Source organism: Capra hircus, assembly GCF_001704415.2.
Source record: "Capra hircus breed San Clemente chromosome X unlocalized genomic scaffold, ASM170441v1, whole genome shotgun sequence".
Taxonomy (NCBI): Eukaryota; Metazoa; Chordata; class Mammalia; order Artiodactyla; family Bovidae; genus Capra; species Capra hircus.
The window spans coordinates 35457848-35477211 of record NW_017189517.1 but is presented as its reverse complement, the minus strand read 5'-3'; the positions used below and the strand labels follow the sequence as shown (position 1 = coordinate 35477211).

General features: G+C 39.9%; 2 protein-coding genes across 3 annotated transcripts in view; one reads left to right on the top strand and one right to left on the bottom strand.

The window, feature by feature from the left end:
• Positions 1-6728: 6728 nt before the first annotated feature.
• On the bottom strand, positions 6729-14582 carry PSMD10 (proteasome 26S subunit, non-ATPase 10). 2 transcript variants are annotated; one of them, XM_005700220.3, is made up of 5 exons: positions 14360-14582; positions 11970-12068; positions 10700-10846; positions 10433-10599; positions 6729-7747 (listed from the first exon to the last, which is right to left on the bottom strand). In XM_005700220.3, the coding sequence occupies exons 1-5, from the start codon at positions 14573-14575 to the stop codon at positions 7594-7596; spliced, it is 783 nt and encodes a 260-aa protein (XP_005700277.2). In that variant the 5' UTR covers positions 14576-14582; the 3' UTR covers positions 6729-7593. The 2 variants fall into 2 exon arrangements, with proteins under 2 accessions (XP_005700277.2, XP_005700278.2); XM_005700221.3 differs by having other exon boundaries at positions 10512-10599.
• A 34-nt stretch (positions 14583-14616) lies between these two features.
• ATG4A (autophagy related 4A cysteine peptidase) overlaps positions 14617-19364 on the top strand; it is a 78540-nt gene continuing 73792 nt past the window's right edge. Inside the window, exon 1 of the mRNA XM_005700222.2 lies at positions 14617-14781. Within this exon, the coding sequence (XP_005700279.1) occupies positions 14772-14781 (10 nt within the window). The 5' untranslated portion in view covers positions 14617-14771. The remainder of the gene's footprint in view (positions 14782-19364) is intronic.

Below are 19364 nucleotides of genomic sequence, written 5' to 3'. Positions count from 1 at the left end.
GGTGAGGTTAATTGGAAGTGATATCTTTGGATCTGTTTCCAGCGCCCTTGGCCTTCTGGCATCTTATTTTCCAAATACTGGGGATTGTCATGTGCCTGCTGGCTCTGTGACCCATTCATGTCTGCATCTCTCCGGCAGGATTTATTACTCAACCTATCTCTCCCCTTGCCACTCTTTCCAAATGTAGCTGTTCTGTGGCCTGTTGTTCAGTGAATATGATCTTTCATCAATCAGTGATGTCATTCAAGCTGATAATGAGCTAGCCCTCTTAGAAAATTTTTAGCGGGACTCTTGAAAATAATTCTTTGGTCCAAAGATACTAATAATGGTGGAATTTCAAGTACTGGAACAATCCAGTGGGGAAGTATTCCTGTCAAAAGAAGTTTTCTCAGCCCCTCTCAAATCAAACCATGTGGGTTACCATGTATCTACTCCATCTACTTGTAAAGACACTCTGGGTCAGGGCAAGTTTTATCCCAGGCCATTAATCTTCTATTAGTATCAATACATCCATAATATACCATATATTTATGTTTGTGATGAATCCTGAGACATTTTACAGATTCATAGCAAAATTGTGTTCACTAAATCTTACTTGGGTAGGAAAATGGGCTCCTACATTAAAGAGATTCCCAATAAAGAAATGAAATAAAGTTTTTTCCCCCTGTTTATTCATCAGTGGATCAGAAGATAAGTAGTAGATAGGTCATTACCCAAATATTCTAGAAGATGGGTTAAGCTTCAACCAAATTCAGCATAATTCTCAGATAGGGTACAACCTGGTTTATTTTGCTACAGGTAGTTAAAAGTTAGGTGGGTCATCCCAACCAAATCCCCAACCAGCCTTAACCATGTACTTCTCACTGCCCAAAAAGATTTCCAGGAACTTCTCTCACCTCTGTTTCTGCATTTAGCAACTAGGATATGATAAAGTCAATGGAACAGCTTTGTAGCTGTAGGTCCTTATTGTCCCCAAATTCATCTGTTTATTCAATCACCCACTGGATATTTACTGAATAGCTACTATGAACCAGGTACTGTGGCTGGTGACACAGTGCTGAGCAGAATCAGAGCTAGGACTTGTCTTCATGCGTTAATAGTATCCAGCTTTGCTAACTGACAGTAGTGCACTGACTAAACGCCAAGAAGGCTGGAATTTGTATGGCACGGCAGAGGGCCTCCAAGTAATAGTGATCTGTGATTTTTTTTAAAAAAAGACTAAAACATGGTAATTCTTGACCAACAACCCAGAAGCTATGTATTAATATTTGAGATCTCTTATATTCTTTGGAGTACCAAGCGAATGTTCCCCCCAGTATTGTATGCTGAGAAGTTAGCATTTGCAGCTTTTACCCTGAACTTCCAGTAAGAACTAGAAAGGAGCTTTGAGATTAATAGGACTCAAGGTTTTTTCAAACTCAGTACACCTAAGGATAGCAATGCACATAATGGCCCACTCCTGACAGTGATGGGGTGGAAGTAGGAGATCATGCAGAATTATAATCTTGGTGGGAGAGACAGGAAGAGATGAATGTTGTTTTAAGAATCTGGGTCATTCTGGGACTTTCCTGGTGGTCCAGTGGCTAAGACTCCATGCTCCCAATGTTGGGGGCCCAGGTTCTGTCTCTGGTCAGGGAACTAGATCACACATGCCACAGCTAAAGATCCTGCATGCTGCAACAAAGATGGAAAATCCTGCATGCATCAGCTAGGACCAGGTGCAGCCAAAAAAAAAAAAATAGACAAAAATAGTTTTTAAAAAGCTGGGTCATTCCTATAGAACCCCACCCAATCTGATTCCCAGTGTAATATTCCTTCAACTGGACCAAACTACTAAATTCAATGAAACAAACCCAAATTTTAGTAATAAAAGGTGGTTTTATAATGTCTACGTGCTGTAAAAACAGGTTGAGCATGTGCTACGCTTAGTTGCTCGGTCATGTCTGACTTTGTGACCCCATGGACGGTAGCCCACCAGGCTCCTCTGTCCATGGGATTCACCAGGCCAGAATACTGGAATGGGTTGCTGCACCCTCTTCCAAGGGGTCTCCCGCATTGCAGGCGGATTCTTTATCATCTGAGGCACCAGGGACGCCCAAGAATACTGCATCAGGTTGCTTATCCCTTCTCTAGGGGATCTTTCTGACCCAGGGATTGAACCTATGTTTCCTGCATAGCAGGCAGATTCTTCACCAGCTGAGCTACCAGGGAAGCCCGTAAAACAGGTTATGGGGTGTCATAAAAGGCTCAAACCAATCTAAAGACTCAGTAATCCCACTTTTCTTTGAAGCTTTGGTTTAAAAACAAAAAATAATTCAGAGATGATAATGAAGGTTCTGGGAAACCAGAAAATAAATTACCCCACAAGTCCACCAATGTAAAGAAAAGCACAGGGTTGGGGGCTGTGTGTGTGTGTCATGCCAGGTTTCCGTGTGTGTGTGTGTGTGTGTGTGTGTGTGTGTGTGTGTGTGTGTGTGTATGTGTGTGTCTTCAGTTGCTAAGTCGTGTCCGACTCTTTGTGACCCCATGGACTGGGGCATGCCAGGTTTCCCTGTCCTTCATCTCCCAGAGTTTGTTCAAATTTGTGTCCATTGTGTTGATGCCACCCAACCATCTCATCCTGTCACCCCCTTCTCCTCCTGCCCTCAGTCTTTCCCAGCATCAGGGTCTTTTCCAGTCAGTCAGCTCTTCGTACTAGGTGGTCAAAGTATTGGAGTTTCAGCTTCAGTGGGTGGGTATTACAAGTAATGGATTATTGTCAAAATGTCACAGTACCTTCCATTTGGCCCACTGTTTTTTGAGTAGAGGCGGAAAGAAAATGAATAATTTTCTTTCAGGATCAGGATCCAGGAAATTTAGTTCTTGGTGTTTGATCATCTGTAAAATGGAGATGATTTCTGCCCTCTTAATGGTACAATGGAGAATGGATGTAAAAATTTATAAAGTGTGGTATTCTAACTGGGGATTCCTTTTAATTAAACTTTCTATTTTGTATTGGAGTTTAGCTAATTAACAATGTAGTGATAGTTTCAGATGGACAGCAAAGGGACTCAGCAATACATATACATGTACCCATTCTCCCTCAAACTCCCTCCCCATCCAGGCTGCCACATAACATTGGGTGGAGTTCCCTGTCCTGTACAGTAGGTCCTTGTTAGTTATCCACTTAAAATATAGCAGTGTGTACATGCGTGCATTTTCAGTCACTTAGCCATGTTTGACTCTTTCACAACTCCATGAACTGCAGCCTGCCAGGCTCCTCTCCCCATGGGATTCTCCAGGCAAGAATACTGGAGTGGGGTTGATGTGCCCTTCTCCAGGGGACCTTCCCAACCCAGGGATTAAACCCACGTCTCCTGCATTGCAGGCGGATTCTTTTGAGCCATCGGGGAAGCAAGTGTCCATCCCAAACTCCCTAACTATCCCTTCTTCCCATCCTTCCCCTCAACCAGGTATTCTTAACCTTTTTAGAAGTCATACATCCCTTTGAGAATCTGACGAAAGGTATAGAACCCTCTTGCCAGAAAAATGCACATTAAGATGTCTGCATTCAATTTTAGGTAGTCAGTACAACTGTGAAGTTATATACCTCAAAGTGAGGAGCTCCCATACTATATCAAACTTGCTAACAGAAGAATCTGGGGGCTAGGTCATGTAAAAGGATATGGAAATAAAAAGCAAAAGACACTGCCACGTAATGGACTCAGTGTAGCTGGTATAGTTATATTGGGAAATCAAAACACTAGGGTCAACTAGATTGTTAAGTCAGAGATTATGAAGTAAAATGTACAATTATCCTGAATTTCAAAGAACCACACTGATATTGCAGACTCCCTCCAATAAATAGGAATGTAATTTTTCCCACTCTTTTGTTTATCTATTGTTTCCATATTATATTCTCAGTTAAGCTCTATAATTAAAATTGTCATCTTTCCTGAGTTCATTTTGAACGTAACTGTAAAACCTGCTGAACTTGAATCAGCTTCATCTCTATTGGGTTTCCTATAGGGAACATGAAACAATCTGATCAATATCTGAGGCCATCAATACCCTTAGTTTTAGTGATTGAAATGTTAAGCCACTTCATTTAAAAAGCCAATAGGGAGTTCCCTGGTGGTCCAATGGTTAAGACTCCACAGTTCCAACGCAGGGGATGCAGGTTGGATCCCTGGTCAAGGAACTAAGGTCCCACGTGGCACATGATGCAGGCAAAAAAATAAAATGGAATAAAATGCCAAAGGCATACAAATTACATGAGGTTTGGCTCCATCTGTATTGTTTATTAAAGAATTAAGATGAGTTTTCTTTTAAACCTACTACCTCAGACAAAAAGATTCAGCACTTATGAATACCTTCAGTCCTAACAGGCTCTATTAGATACAACTTTACTCTGTGATCATGCTAAAAAACATTAGAAAGAAATTATTTCCCATCATCAATTCTATCTCTTGCATTCAATAAACAAAGTCTAGTTCTATAAGAATATGCTTCCCTGATTAATAACTGTAAAGCTCAGCACTCAAAATACTTATGCAAAAGGGTTTGCATATCAACAACACATTTGTGTTTACAAAATTCATTTTAGATACCAGTCATTAAGTTTCTGACCCCAAATTAATTGAAGGTTGTGGACTCATTTGGATTACTTATTTCAAGAAATAGTTGCAGCATAAAATTCAAATAAAAAATACTAAGAAGAGTCACTTGGAGTTCATTAGATTTTATGGCTAGTAGATAGGAAAGCCTTCCTCAGTGATCAATGCAAAGAAACAGAGGAAAAAACAGAATGGGAAAGACTAGAGATCTCTTCGAAAAAATTAGAGATACCAAGGGAACAATTCATACAAAGATGGGCTCGATAAAGGACAGAAATGGTAGGGACCTAACAGAAGCAGAAGATATTAAGAAGAGGTGGCAAGAATACACAGAAGAGCTGTACAAAAAAGATGTTCATGACCAAGATAATTATGATGGTATGATCACTCACCTAGAGCCAGACATCCTGGAATGTGAAGTCAAGTGGGCCTAAGGAAGCATCACTATGAACAAAGCTAGTGGAGGTGATGGAATTCCAGTTAAGCTATTTCAAATCCTGAAAGATGATGCTGTGAAAGTGCTGCACTCAATATGCCAGCAAATTTGGAAACCTCAGCAGTGGCCACAGGACTGGAAAAGGTCAGTTTTCATTCCAATCCCAAAGAAAGGCAATGCCAAAGAATGCTCAAATTACTACACAATTGCACTCATCTCACACGCTAGTAAAGTAATGCTCAAAATTCTCCAAGCCAGGCTTCAGCAATACGTGAACCGTGAACATCCTGATGTTCAAGCTGGTTTTAGAAAAGGCAGAGGAACCAGAGATCAAATTGCAAGCATCCGGTGGATCATGGAAAAAGCAAGAGAGTTCCAGAAAAACATCTAATTCTGCTTTATTGACTATGCCAAAGCCTTTGACTGTGTGGATCACAATAAACTGTGGAAAATTCTTCAAGAGATGGGAATACCAGACCACCTGACCTGCCTCTTGAGAAACCTATATGCAGGTCAGGAAGCAACAGTTAGAACTGGACATGGAACAACAGACTGGTTCCAAATAGGAAAAGGAGGACATCAAGGCCGTATATTGTCACCGTGCTTATTTAATTTATATGCAGAGTACATCATGAGAAACGCCTGACTGGAAGAAACACAAGCTGGAATCAAGATTGCCGGGAGAAATATCAATAACCTCAGATATGCAGATGACACCACCCTTATGGCAGAAAGTGAAGGGGAACGAAAAACCCTCTTGATGAAAGTGAAAGTGGAGAGTGAAAAAGTTGGCTTAAAGCTCAACATTCAGAAAACGAAGACCATGGCATCTGGTCCCATCACTTCATGGGAAACAGATGGGGAAACAGTGGAAACAGTGTCAGACTATTTTTTGGGGCTCCAAAATCACTGCAGATGGTGACTGCAGCCATGAAATTAAAAGACGCTTGCTCCTTGGAAGGAAAGTTATGACCAACCTAGATAGCATATTGAAAAGCAGAGACATTACTTTGCCAACAAAGGTCCATCTAGTCAAGGCTATGGTTTTTCCAGTGGTCATGTATGGATGTGAGAGTTGGACTGTGAAGAAGGCTGAGCGCCGAAGAATTGATGCTTTTGAACTGTGGTGTTGGAGAAGACTCTTGAGAGTCCCTTAGACTGCAAGGAGATCCAACCAGTCCTTTGTAAAGGAGATCAGCCCTGGGTGTTCTTTGGAAGGAATGATGCTAAAGCTGAAAACTCCAGTACTTTGGCCACCTCATGTGAAGAGCTGACTCATTGGAAAAGACTCTGATGCTGGGAGGGATTTGGGGGAGGAGGAAAAGGGGATGACAGAGGATGAGATGGCTGGATGGTATCACTGACTCAATGGATGTGAATTTGAGTGAACTCCGGGAGCTGGTGATGGACAGGGAGGCCTGGAGTGCTGCGATTCATGGGGTCGCAGAGTCAGACATGACTGAGCATCTGAACTGAACTGAATCATTTAAAATGTTTCCCTAAAGTGAGATCAAATTTATACTTATTAATTTTATTTTGCTCCAATTTAATTAGCAATTCAGAAGATTTTTACATATTTTAGCTGCAGTTCAAGCTTCACTAATTTTACTGACTTTAGAGCTACCAAAAATTAAGAAAGTATCTTTATAAAGCCTTTAAAGGCTTAAGTGAGTTATCTAACTGATTTGAAAGAAGAATCAGGAGATTTAGCATTTTATTTTTTTAGCTGCTGAAATACAAATCAAAATTCATTTTTGTTATACATCATGGTAGCAAACTTGACATTCTTTTCAATATGGTGTGATTTAATATAGGTACTTAAAAATTTTCTTTTCATGTTTGGGAACGCAGGTACACCTGTGGTGGATTCATGTCAATGTATGGCAAAACCAATACAGTATTGTAAAGTAAAATAAAGTAAAAATAAAAATTAAAAAGAAAAAAACAATACATTTTACTTTGGAGGGAAACAGCTCATTAAAAAAGACACTCGTACCCATGTGATTTTATTTCATTTTTTTCGTGGTTATGAATGCCAAGGACAGCATCCCCGAACCGAAAACTTGGTCCTCACAAGATATAAGTATTCCTCCGATAACAAAAAAATTAAACCGTACTGTCGGAAAAAAACCAGAAATATGTGGCATAGGCTTCTGAGTTATGATGTGTTTCAACTGTATGGAGGAACATTCTAGAATCTACCTAGAAACATTGGGAAAACAATTGGCCTGGTGCTACTGGGGTTGTTCTGCCTCAAAGGGGGATAGAGGGTGCGTGATAGGGTGCTTAAGACTCACAACAGCCACATAATCACTTGCACAGAGTTAACCAAAATTCAATACAGATAATATAAAAGAACAATGTCAACAGTTATTCAATGCCTGGAAAGCAAGTTGTAAGCTAAGAACAAATAACTCGGCAGGAACAATAGTAAACACGTTTACAAGACTTGGGAGATGAAAAAACTTCATCATTCATAGACGATGTCTTGTGCACACGTACATTAGTTACCAGCACATTAGGGGACAACCACAAAACAAAGTAAGACTAAATCCAAGCTGCTTAGCTTTCCACCATTCTCTTGAGTATCAAACCCAGCCCACCTTTGGCCACTTGTAGGGGTGTTTTTTCTTCTTTATTCTCAATGTAAATGCTTGCTCCTTGGGACACCAGCAATTTTGCTTCTTCCACTCTCTCTTCATCACAGGCTAAGTGTCTGAAATCAAGGACCACAGAGATTGATTAATCATTTCCAGTTCTATATAATGGTTAGGAGTTCCTGACAGGTAGTCTAAACTGCATATGGCTGTGTGATGCTGGAAAGTTATTAAATCTTGAAAGGAAAATCTATTTCCATGGAGAAGAGTGTTTATAAGTTAAAATTCAGTGGAATATAGCTTTAGAATCTCAGATCATAAATAACAATTCTGACCCTACTACAACAAAAGTGATCTAAATGCCAGCCTAAGGAACAATGCCCTCATTTTATGGAGATTAGTAGGTTACACCAAACACATACAATAATTCTGGGTTAGTTAGAATTTAGAAAAACCTCTCTATATAATCTGCTAATAGCAACTTGTGTGGTTTAAATATTGGAAAAGCAGTCTATAAAATTTTTTATATCATCTGATTGTTATAGGCACTTTGTAGGTTAGCAGGGTATTATTATCACCATTTTACAGTTGAAATTGTGACTGAGGTTAAAGTCTTTGTATATGATGACGACATGGCTGAGCAGTGAGTTGGGCGGGGGTGGGGGTGGGGACCTTGTGAGGCACTTAACAGTTTACCGGGTAGAGTACTATACACTTAACATGTTATTTTATTTAACCTTAGGGAGGAAGGAATTTTACATATCTCATATTACAGATAAGAAAATTAGACTCAGGAAACTTAAGTAACTTTTCCAAGTTATTTAATATAGCTGTTAAGTGGCTGAGTTTGGATAGGGCAAATAGCATCTAACTATTCCTTAATCTTTGGCTCTTCCCAGGATGCAACACTGCCTGTGACTCCTAAATTTCCTCCAGGCCACCCTCCCTTTCTTATTTGGAGAAAAGGGCTAGAACATGCCTGTTTTTCTAAATAAAGCCACTCAGAACTACAGAGAAAAATTTTAAAACAAAGAGTTAAGAAAACAATATTGAATCTTACTCTGGACTAAAAAGAAGACTCATAGATTTTCTGGTTCAAAAAAGTCACCATTAAATAAAGAATAAAAGTGGCCAAGTACTGTAGAAGAAATATCAAAGTAGAGGATGGCTTCAGGTCATACATAGTCAATGCCAGATGCATTTGAGTTAAATGAAAAACAGTAACTAAACCAAACCAATGCAATGTTTTTTTCGTAAAACAGCAATAAAATACAGGTGACTTAAGTGTACATAGGATAATAAGTGTTAGTCACTCAGTTGTGTCTGACTCTTTGTGACCCCGTGGACTATAGCCCGCTAGGCTCCTCTGTCCATGGGATTTCCCAGGCAAGAATACTGGAGTGAGTAGTCATTTCCTTCTCCAGGGGATCTTCCCAACTCAGGGATCAAACCTGGGTCTCCTTCATTATAGGCAGATTCTTTACTGTTTGTGCCACCAGGGAAGCCCAATAAATTTAAAGAGACTGGATCTGCAATGAAAATGCCTGAGTTCTTGATTATAGCGTGTGAAAGTATATTAGTTGCTATGTCATGTCCAACTCTTTGAACCCCATGGAATGTAGCCTACCAGGCTCCTCTGTCCATGGAATTCTCCAGGCAAGAATACTGGAGTGGGTAGGCATTCCCTTCTCCAGGGGATCTTCCTGACCCAGGGATTGAACCTGGGTCTCCCGCATTGCAGGCAGATTCTTTACCATCTAGGCCACCAGGAAGCCCCAAAATACAGGTGAGTATTTAACTAACTTCAGGGTGAGGAAGTACTTTCTAGCTGTGAGGGAAGATTAATAGATCTGACTATATAGAAGTCGAAAACTTCTGTCATTTCAAAAAAATAAAATTTAAAGACAAACTGGGAAAAATATTTTCAACTAGCATGGAAGAAGGTTAATATTTGTACTATGTCAAGGGTATACAAACAAATCAGTAAAAATAAATTAATTTTCCAAAAGGAAACAGAGAAAGGGATATAGAAAGCTATAATTTAGAGAAGAAATATAGTCATAGGCACTAAAAATGTTTAGCTTCCTTGATAGCAAGAAAATGCAAGTTACAACTCTGAAACACCATTTTTCCTATAAGAAAAGGATATTTTTCATGTTGGAGAGGGGTAATAGGCACTCTCAAACTGCTGTTGGGAGGAGGCAATAATACAACTCCTCTGGAAGTAATTTGGGAATATACAGCAACTGTTTTAAAATGTGTATCTGTTGACCCAGCAATTCTAGTTCTACGCTAAGATACTAATCAGCAATATGGCCAAAGGTTTTCATATAACGTTTGATCAATGTAGCATTAGTTATAATAGTGGAAAACTCAAAAAAGCTTAAACATACAGTAACAGAGGAATTATTAAATTCTGGCATAAAATAGCATTGTGTATAGGCATTCAAAATCATTATAGAAATATTTATTAACATTGGAAAATGCTTACACTATGAGGTAAAAAGCACAAGATATGAAACTACATACACAATATGGTTCCAATTTTTAAAAAAAGCATATGCAAAATATACATATTTACATATAAAAGACAGGGAGGAAATACATTAAAATGTTATCAGTGGTTATTTCTGGGTGACAAGATGATAGGCACTTTGAATTTTTATCTTTATACTTTTGTGTACCTTCAGTTTTTTTTGGCCATAAACAGGTATTATAAGCAGAATTAAAAAAATGATGTGTAAGAATTAGCGCAAGAGGGCTAATGTCAGGTAGAATACAAATGACTGCTACTTGTCACTTACAGAGGAGTGTTACCCTCAGTGTCTTGGATGTTTGTGGAAGCTTTGTAGTACAGAAGAATATGAATCATCTTCAAGTTACCCTTGGCTGCTGCCCGGTGCATTGCTGTGGCCTCATAATGGTCCTTAGCATCTGGATTAGCTCCGCCTTCCAGTAACATGACAGCAATCTGGGAAGATGTAAAAGAAAATAATGCAGATATCTGTTAAAATCTGTGTTTGCGTAGAGGTTTAGAACTCAAAAGAAGAAGCCTGGCAATGGAACCCTACCTCATGCCTGTTTTTGGAAGCTGCATAATGTAGGGGAGTACAGCCATTTTGATTGACAGCATTCACTTGAGCACCTTTTCCCAGAAGGGCTTTGACAATTTCATCTCGGCCAGCAGAAGCAGCAATATGAAGAGGAGACCAACCTGCCTGTAAAAGAGGTGGACAGAACACAAACCAGGCAGAAAAGTCACAGGGATTAATGCTAACATTAAGACAGGGTTTACAGAGCTGTGTATGAATGGTTTTAAGAAAATATATTCTTTCCCTCATTAAGCACTGCAGGATATTTGGAAATCAGATACATACAAAAGAAAAGAATCCATAATTCTGTAACATGGAGACTACTTAAGTCTAACCCTAATGTGTTTTTAAATAGGGATCGTAGGATATCAAACTTCGTTGAGTTGTATTTTCCAAAATTTCCACTTATCATCATGTTGTAGGAATTTTTCTGTCATTCTTTGGAATCATAACTTTATTGGCTGCATACTATTATGTGAATATACCTACTGTACTCAACTATTCCTCCATTATTTTTCTTTTTTTTGCCATTATGTATATTACTTCCTCAAGCATCCTTGAAAAGGAACCTGCTTACAAAAAGTTTTCACCCTTATTCTTCAGAAAGTGGAAGTACAAGTCACTCAGTTGAGTCCAACTCTTTGTGACCCCATGGACTATACAGTCCATGGAATTCTCCAGGCCAGAATACTGGAGTGGATAGCCATTCCCTTCTCCAGGGGATCTTCCCAACCCAGGGATCGAACCCAGATCTCCTGCATTACAGGCAGATTCTTTTTCAGCTGAGCCACAAGGGAAGCACAAGAATACTGGAGAGGGTAGCCTACCCCTTCTCCAGCAGATCTTCCCAACCCAGGAATCGAAGCGGGGTCTCCTGCAAGAAGTCTTACCCTAATATAACCAATACCATTGCACTAAATCTCTACATAACAAAAAAGGTTCTAGGTCCTCATTCTAATATCTAGGCACTAGTCACCAAAAAGTTTTTAACATAAGAAAAATGGGTTTGTGGTCTCTTAGAGGTCATTGCAATAAGCCTTGATCTGCATGCTTACCTTAAATTACAGGCTATAAGTGGCAAAATGAAATAATGCAACCACCAGTCCTGTATTTGGTCACTGGCACCATGCTGCAACTTCCTAGTCATAAAGGTTAAAATTTATTTGTGACTTTAATTCTCGGGCTTCAGTAAACACCAGTCTGGACTCTAAAGATAACAGGGAATTTATCGACTCTGCCTAGTACTCACATCATCTTTATCATTCACTGGCACTCCAAGCTGCAGCAAGAATTCAACAATTTCTGTATGTCCAGCTGAGCATGCCCAATGCAACGCTGTTCTGCTGTCCTACACAGGAAACAGAGAAGCAGTAAGATCAACATTCTTGAAAAGAAATAAAAGAACTAAGGCAAGAAAGCAGAACATACTAATCCTGAGCCAGTGAACATACGGTTTGGAAACAAGAAATGGAGAGGACTGGATCCTCAGGTAGGTAACCTTAAACTACATTACTTACATGAGACAGCCTAAGGTTTTAGTACCATGCAGAGAATACATTGATGAAAGTAGGTAATTCTGGGTAGAATAGACCCATGAAAACAATAGAGCAAAAAACTTACTTCAGTGCTTTGGCAGAAACAGAGCTTTAGCTATGTACATATTTTTATGTCATGCACTGTGCTAAAAATTTTACGTCTATCAACTCCTGTAATCCCCATGATTCTATATAGTATATATTATCCCCATTTTACAGATCAGGGAACTAAGATTCCTCAAGGTAAGCAGCTTGTCCAAGGTCACATAGCTAGTAAATGGTGAAGTTAGGACACAAGCCTGAATTTTCTAGATGCTCTAGAAAGAACAAGTGAATCTTATGGAAAGGAAATGTTCATAAAACTAGTTGAGATTCCCTATATAGCCATTTAAAAAACATACCACACACAGAATTAGAAAGCAACATTATTTTTTAAAAAAGCTAGAAAGGAGTTTCTCAATAAGAATTTCTTACTCTTAATTTTTTTTTTGCAGTGACTGCTATATTTCTTAGCTGTGTGTAAAAGAAAATAGTATTATAAGCTTTATTACAAAAATTTCAAACTCATATAAAAATAGGCCAATCACCTACATTGTACAAATGTTTTCTAATATTTGCTTCATCTGTTTTTTTCCCTTAAAGAGATTCTAAAAAACAAATCTTAAATATCATGACTTTTCATCCCTAAGTATCTGGGTGTCTAAAAATCACTTTGTTGTTGTTTAGTCAGTTTAGTCGGTAAGTCCTGTCCAACTCTTTTGTGACCCCATGGACTGCAGCCTGCCAGACTCCTTTGTCCATGACATTTCCCAGACAAGAATACTAGGTTGCCATTTCCTTCTCCATAAAAATACTTTACTACATAGCTATTACACTGATTAAAATTAACTCTAACTCCTTTATAACATCAAATACTCAGTCTGTATTCAGATTTCCCCAACAGTACCCCAAATATCTTTTTGCAGTTAGCTTGTTTTCAATCGGGGTCCATACAAGGTCCACAAGTTGCAACAGTTGTTTCTTAAGTCTTTTGATCCTGAATAGTTTCTCCCTTTTTTATGCCACTGACTTGATGAAGAATGGTTAGAAGTATTATTAAATCTTAATTTAACTGTGTTAAATTAAATCTAAAGTATTAAACATTACCAGACCAAACTAAAGGCAAACTAGGCAAAGGGATTTTTCAGGTTGAGCAGCAAAGGAAAGTTCCAGAGAAGTCTCCCGACTTCTAATTCTCTTCTCAAAGACACAAAATGGAGATTTTTAATTATGTGACACTATCTTGCTAGTGCTTAGCACGGTGCCTGTCAAACAGGAAGCAATCTATAAAGTTTGTTGGCTTACTGAGGGCACCATGATTCTTTCTAGAAACTCAGGGTGAAAGCATGAGGGTTCTTTACGTAGGAGAGCGGAAAGAAACATTCCCAAGGTCCACTCTCTTTTGTTTAACTTCTGCCTAAACTGCCCATTCATCCTCCAGGGAAACCTCATTCATTTTTCAAGATACAGTCAACCTTCCCTCCTTTGCAAAGTCTTTAGGGTTAGAACATTGGGCTTTCCTAAGCCAGATTAAATCAGGCCCTTCCATGATATGTTCTGAAAGCACCACGTCAACTTCTCTCCCGAAGAATACCACAATTAGAATCGGACATATGATTTGGGATTACTTTATCCACGTCTGCTCCTTCCAGTAACTGCCTGACACAGACGAGGCGTTCAGTTACACATGTTGCCTCGAATAAAATCACTAATAAAAGCAAAGAAATCCATTACAAAAATCCAAAAACTTTCCTTCTCACAGATGCCTCAAAGATTTGGGCATTTCTGAGAAATGAGCTAAACGTTCTAGAAATATCCAAAATACAGCGAGCTAAGTACCAGGCCAAAGGGGGAGGGGGGAAACATTGGCACTTTGCGGGGCTAGACTGGGCCGCTCTATCCCGAGTCCTGAGGTGACCCAGGGGTAGGGATGGGGAGGCGGGGGCGGGAATCCCGCCCTCTCGGAACCGGCCTCCCCCTGCACTGGGCAGGGCTGTGCAGCCACGTTGTCTCCGCCGCCGCCGCCGCCGCCGCCGCCTGCGGAGAGGGTCCAGCGCTGCTTTACCTGGTCAGTCCTAGTGGCCAGGGACTTATCCGCCAGGATCCTCTCCTTTAACTCCTCCAGCTTCCCGCTGTAGGCCAGGTTGCAGATCATTAGGTTAGACACACACCCCTCCATTTCGCTTTCCCAGGATCTCGGTGCAGCCAGATCCACCACCTCCTCACGTCGCAGGCTCCGAGCGCCAATCAAAAGAGCCCGTAGAGCTCCACCAATCACCATCCTCTCTTGTTCCTTTGCTTTTCCCATCGCAGGGCGCCTCTGGGAGTTGCAGTCTGAGTGCAGTTCCGGGCAGGGGGGCGCAGTCGCCACTCTCCCCGACTCTGCCCCTAGTGGGGCGGAACTACGAGTCCCAGGGTCCCGTGCGGCCGCCGTAGTCAAGTGGCTGGTGGAATTGGCCCAGGATGACAGCTGGAGAATGGAGTCAGGTATGGGGAGCGGCTTCGTGTAGAACCGGGGTGGGTGGTCGCTGTTGGGGCACTAAGTCAGTGACGCGAAATGGCGCGGGGTCATGGCAAGAGAGTTATGGTAGCCAAAACGTCCTGTCTGGGGGCCCTGACCTGCAGTGGTAAGCGGAAGGGAAAACGATAGCAGCTGAATATTACCTCCTGAGCTCGAACCAGTGCCTGCGGCCACCCTCCTCATCGCTCCTGCCGCTGCCAAAGGATTGGAAGGAAATAGGACTTAATTATGCTGACATTTCGGTGGAGTGGCATTAGGGCAGAATTCTGCCACAACAGTGATAGCATATGACACTAAGGTGATGTGCCAGGGTGATGCTAAAGGCAGGGTGTGATGCCATAGGAGCTACTTGATATCTAAGAGATCTCACGGAGTCCATGGCGTGGTGACATAACAACTTGAGGGTCATTTTGACACTGTCTATAGTGTTGACTCTCTAATATCACGATAATAAAGGTGACATCGAAGTTTTGCTAGACTATTAAGCTAATAGTGTTTCTATTTATGGGAATCCTAAATAGTGCCACAGCAGAAGAGATGCACGGCTTATCCTTTATAGGGGATATCCAGACTGGCATCATACCACAGCTAAGTTATGATAAGAATATACTCAAGAAGGAGACTGATTATATTTACCCTGTTATAGTGTAGAACAGGGCTTGGCAACTTTTCTGTGAAGAGCTATATAGTAAATATCTTTAGACTTTGTGAGTCAAAAGGCAAAATTATAGGATCTATACTAAGGACGGGCTTCCCTGGTGGCTCAGATGGTAAAGAATCTGCTTGCAATGCAGGAGACCGTGGTTAGATCAGGAAGATCCTGTAGAGAAGGGAGTGGCTACCCATTCCAGTGTTTTTGCCTCCAGAGTTCGCCGGACATGGGGTTACAAAGAGTCGGACAGGACTGAGCAACTAATATACTAAGGGCATTATGCCAAAACTAGGTAATGATAACAATACACTCAAGAAGGAGACTGATTATATTTATCCTGTAATAGTGTAGAACACGGTTCTGTAAAGAACCAGATAGCAAATATTTTAGGCTCTGTGGGCCAAAAAACAAAATCGAGGATAATGTGTAGGTACTTATATGACAAAGGAGAAAACAAATTTCAGCAAATGTTTATTGATAAAATTCAAAGTAATAATAATTGAGCACTTATTTTAGGTAATACAGGACAACTAATGAGAATAATGAAATTCTTTTTTGGGGGTAACATTTTGTTTATTTGGGGCTAATAGTATTCTCTGCTATCGAAATAGTTTCAAATGTTCATGTTAATGCTCATCTATAATGAAATTTTACACATTTCATCTTTATAAATGTCTTTTCACACAGGTAGGTTGCATGCACAAACATATTCTTGGTATTTTTCAGTTAAATTTCAGAATAGTGTGAGGTTTATGGAAAAGTTGGGAAGATAATGCAGAATTCCCATGTGCCCTTCACCCAGTTTCCCCTACTCTTCCTTTCCTATTTCTAATAACTTTATTAGGATATGTTTTTCATATAAAATTCACCCATTTCAAGTGTATAGTTCAATATTTTTAGTAACTTTATTGAATGATGCAACCATAATGTTTTAGAACATTTTCACTTCCCCCGTAAATCCCTCATACTCATTTTTTTACAATTAACCCTCATTCCCACTCCCAACTCCAGGTAACCACTGATCTATTTTCTGTCTCTATAAATTTGCATATTCTGGACATTTCATCTGAATTAAATCAAGTAAGAAGTGGTCTTTTGTGCCTGGCTTCTTTCACTTAGCATATTTTTGAGGTTCCTCCATATTGTAGCATGTACCAGTACTTCATTAATTTTTATTGCCAGTGTTTATGAATCATACAAAAATCTTTTGTGTTTAGCTTCTTTCACTTAGCATAAGGTTTCTGAAGTTTTTCCAAATTGTAGTATGTATCAGTACTTCATTTTAATGGCTAAATAATATTCTGCTGTGTGGCTTTCCATATTTCACTTATCCATTCATCAGTTGGCTGGCTTCTGCCTTTTGTTTATTATGAATAATGCTGCTATAAACATTCATGTACATGTTTCTGTGCAGATATATGCTTTCATTTCTCTTGGTACCTGTCTAGGAGTAGAATTGCTGGGCCATATGGAATTCTATGTTTAAATTTGTGAGGAACTGCCAGAATTTACCAAAGTGGCTGTATATTTTCCCCTCCCATTAGCAATGTATATTCTCCTCCACATCTTTACCAACACTTGTTAATGTCTATTTTTTTTTTATTACAGCCATTCTAGTGGGTGCAAAGTGGTATCGCATTGTGATTTTGTTGTTTTGATTTGTAACAGCATGGAAAGTGTATAAAGCATGTTGGCATCACTTATGATTCGAACAGTGTTAGCTGTTGAAATGACTTTCCTACTGTATAAGTTTCACATATAAGTGCTCTTTTGTCTTGTAATTTTAGGTTGAATTAATTAAGAAACATTATCAAGTGTGGAGCAAAAGCTAATGTCCAGGGCCATTTGGTGTTTGGTATTAGTGGGTGAAGGCAGTTCTTCCAACAGGTGAAAAAATGTAAAAGTCATTCATACCTTCCTTACCTTAAGGAAAATATAAAGTGGACCTAATTTGACTTGCCAGATGTAGCTTGCTAATGGCTGGTGTATAGTGAAAGTGTCCTGTATTTAGTAGGTGTTCAATAAATATCCAGTTGATTTCAGAGGTGCAGCAGGCTTGTTGTGTGGTACTCACAAAGGATTGGGTATAGTAACATTTAACTATAATAATACATCAAAAAATTGGATTTGGTTGCCAGAAACAGCTGGAGACAAACTCCAAGTGCCCCTACTACTGAGTGACTTGTTTGGATAACCTTTTATAGATGGTGTGTTGTGCTTTTAAATTATTTGATATGACTGGGTGGTTAGCTTTCAATTCTGAATCCTTTAAGTACAAGGGTAAGGTATTCTTTCACTTTTTGAAAGCTGCAAGACAAATAGATCTCTAAGGGAGAAGATGTCTTCTCTTTTGTTACTGTCCCCAAGTATGGAGTAACAGTGTCATTACTGTTTATTTATCAAGAGTCAAAGGGGGGCCCTGTTAGGGATGGACTCCCTTGCTACTTGTACAATTGAATATTCCCTTTTCTACTGGTCATCTAGAGTCTAGGTCCTCACTTCAGTTCAGTCGCTCAGTCGTGTCTGACTCTTTGCGACCCCATGAATTGCAGCATGCCAGGCTCCCGGAGTTCACTCAAACTCACGTCCATCGAGTCGGTGATGCCATCCAGCCATCTCATCCTCTGTCGTCCCCTTCTCCTCCTGTCCCCAGTCCCTCCCAGCATCAGAGTCTTTTCCAATAAGTCAGCTCTTCGCATGAGGTGGCCAAAGTATTGGAGTTTCAGCTTTAGCATCAGTCCTTCCAAAGAACACCCAGGACTGATCTCCTTTAGAATGGACTGGTTGGATCTCCTTGCGGTCCAAGGGACCCTCAAGAGTCTTCTCCAACACCACAGTTCAAAAGCATCGATTCTTCGGCACTCAGCTTTCTTCACAGTCCAACTCTCACATCCATACATGACCACTGGAAAATCCATAGCCTTGACTAGACGGACCTTTGTGGCAAAGTCCGAGAACAAGCCAAATCCATCGTCTGGACTTCAAGAATAATATTTACAGATCACATGTGTCAGGTATTGCACTTTTCTCATTTAGTCTTTCACAACATCCCTTTGAGGGAGTTTCCATTATTCCCCAGTCCCCACCTTTAAAAAAAAAAGGGGGGGTGGAATACAGGCACAGAGAAGCAAAATAGCATGCTTGAGGTCACACAACTTGGCAAAGGTTGGAGCTAAAATGGTAATCCAGTGCTATTCTACCCTAAAACCCTAGCACTTAACCACTGCAACATACTGCTCAGTATCGCTGAAGATAAGATTATGTGTAAATGAAAACCTCAGATAATGCAATACTAATTCCTGTAGAGCTCTTTGGGCTGTAACACTACCTATGATTGTGGGGAAATGACGTTTTTCATGCTCTAGAGCAACACTGTCCAACAGAACTTTTTGTGATGATGGAAAAGTTCTATATCTAAGGGGTTCTGATATGGTAGCCATTAGTCACGTTGAACACTTGAAATGTATCTGGGAACTACATTTTAAATTTGATTTTAATTTTTAAAAATTTAAATAGCTTCATATGGCTAGTAGTTATCATTTTGTGTCCAAGGAGGGAGAGGCAGGTTTCCGCTATTTGCTCCTTTCTAATTATCACTAAACATTTTACCCAGTGCAAATATTCTTTCCCTAGCACAGCTGGAAATGAATCTATTCTGTAGTGAAACAAACTTGAGAACATCCTACACAGGGCATACACAAATTAATTAACTGTATGACAGTCGTAGGAATAGGTTCTGGCTTATCCATTATGAAACTTCTTCATTCCCACCACTTACTAGATAAAGTTTGAACAACTAGCCTGAAGACACTTTGTGAATGTTTTTTTCATTGTTTGCAGAATTTTTTCATTGTTTGTTTATGTGACTAATTGCAAGCAATTCATAATAGCCAGTTG

Bases quoted from the DNA above. Each gene is read 5' to 3' on its own strand.
- PSMD10 (XM_005700220.3), bottom strand. From the start codon at position 14,575: ATGGTGATTGGTGGAGCTCTACGGGCTCTTTTGATTGGCGCTCGGAGC. The intron at 10,847-11,969 runs GTGAGTACTAGG...CCTCTTTTACAG, and splicing joins CAGTGAATGATAAAGATGAT to GCAGGTTGGTCTCCTCTTCA. The intron at 7,748-10,432 runs GTAAGTGACAAG...CCTTGATTTCAG, and splicing joins ACTGAGGGTAACACTCCTCT to ACACTTAGCCTGTGATGAAG.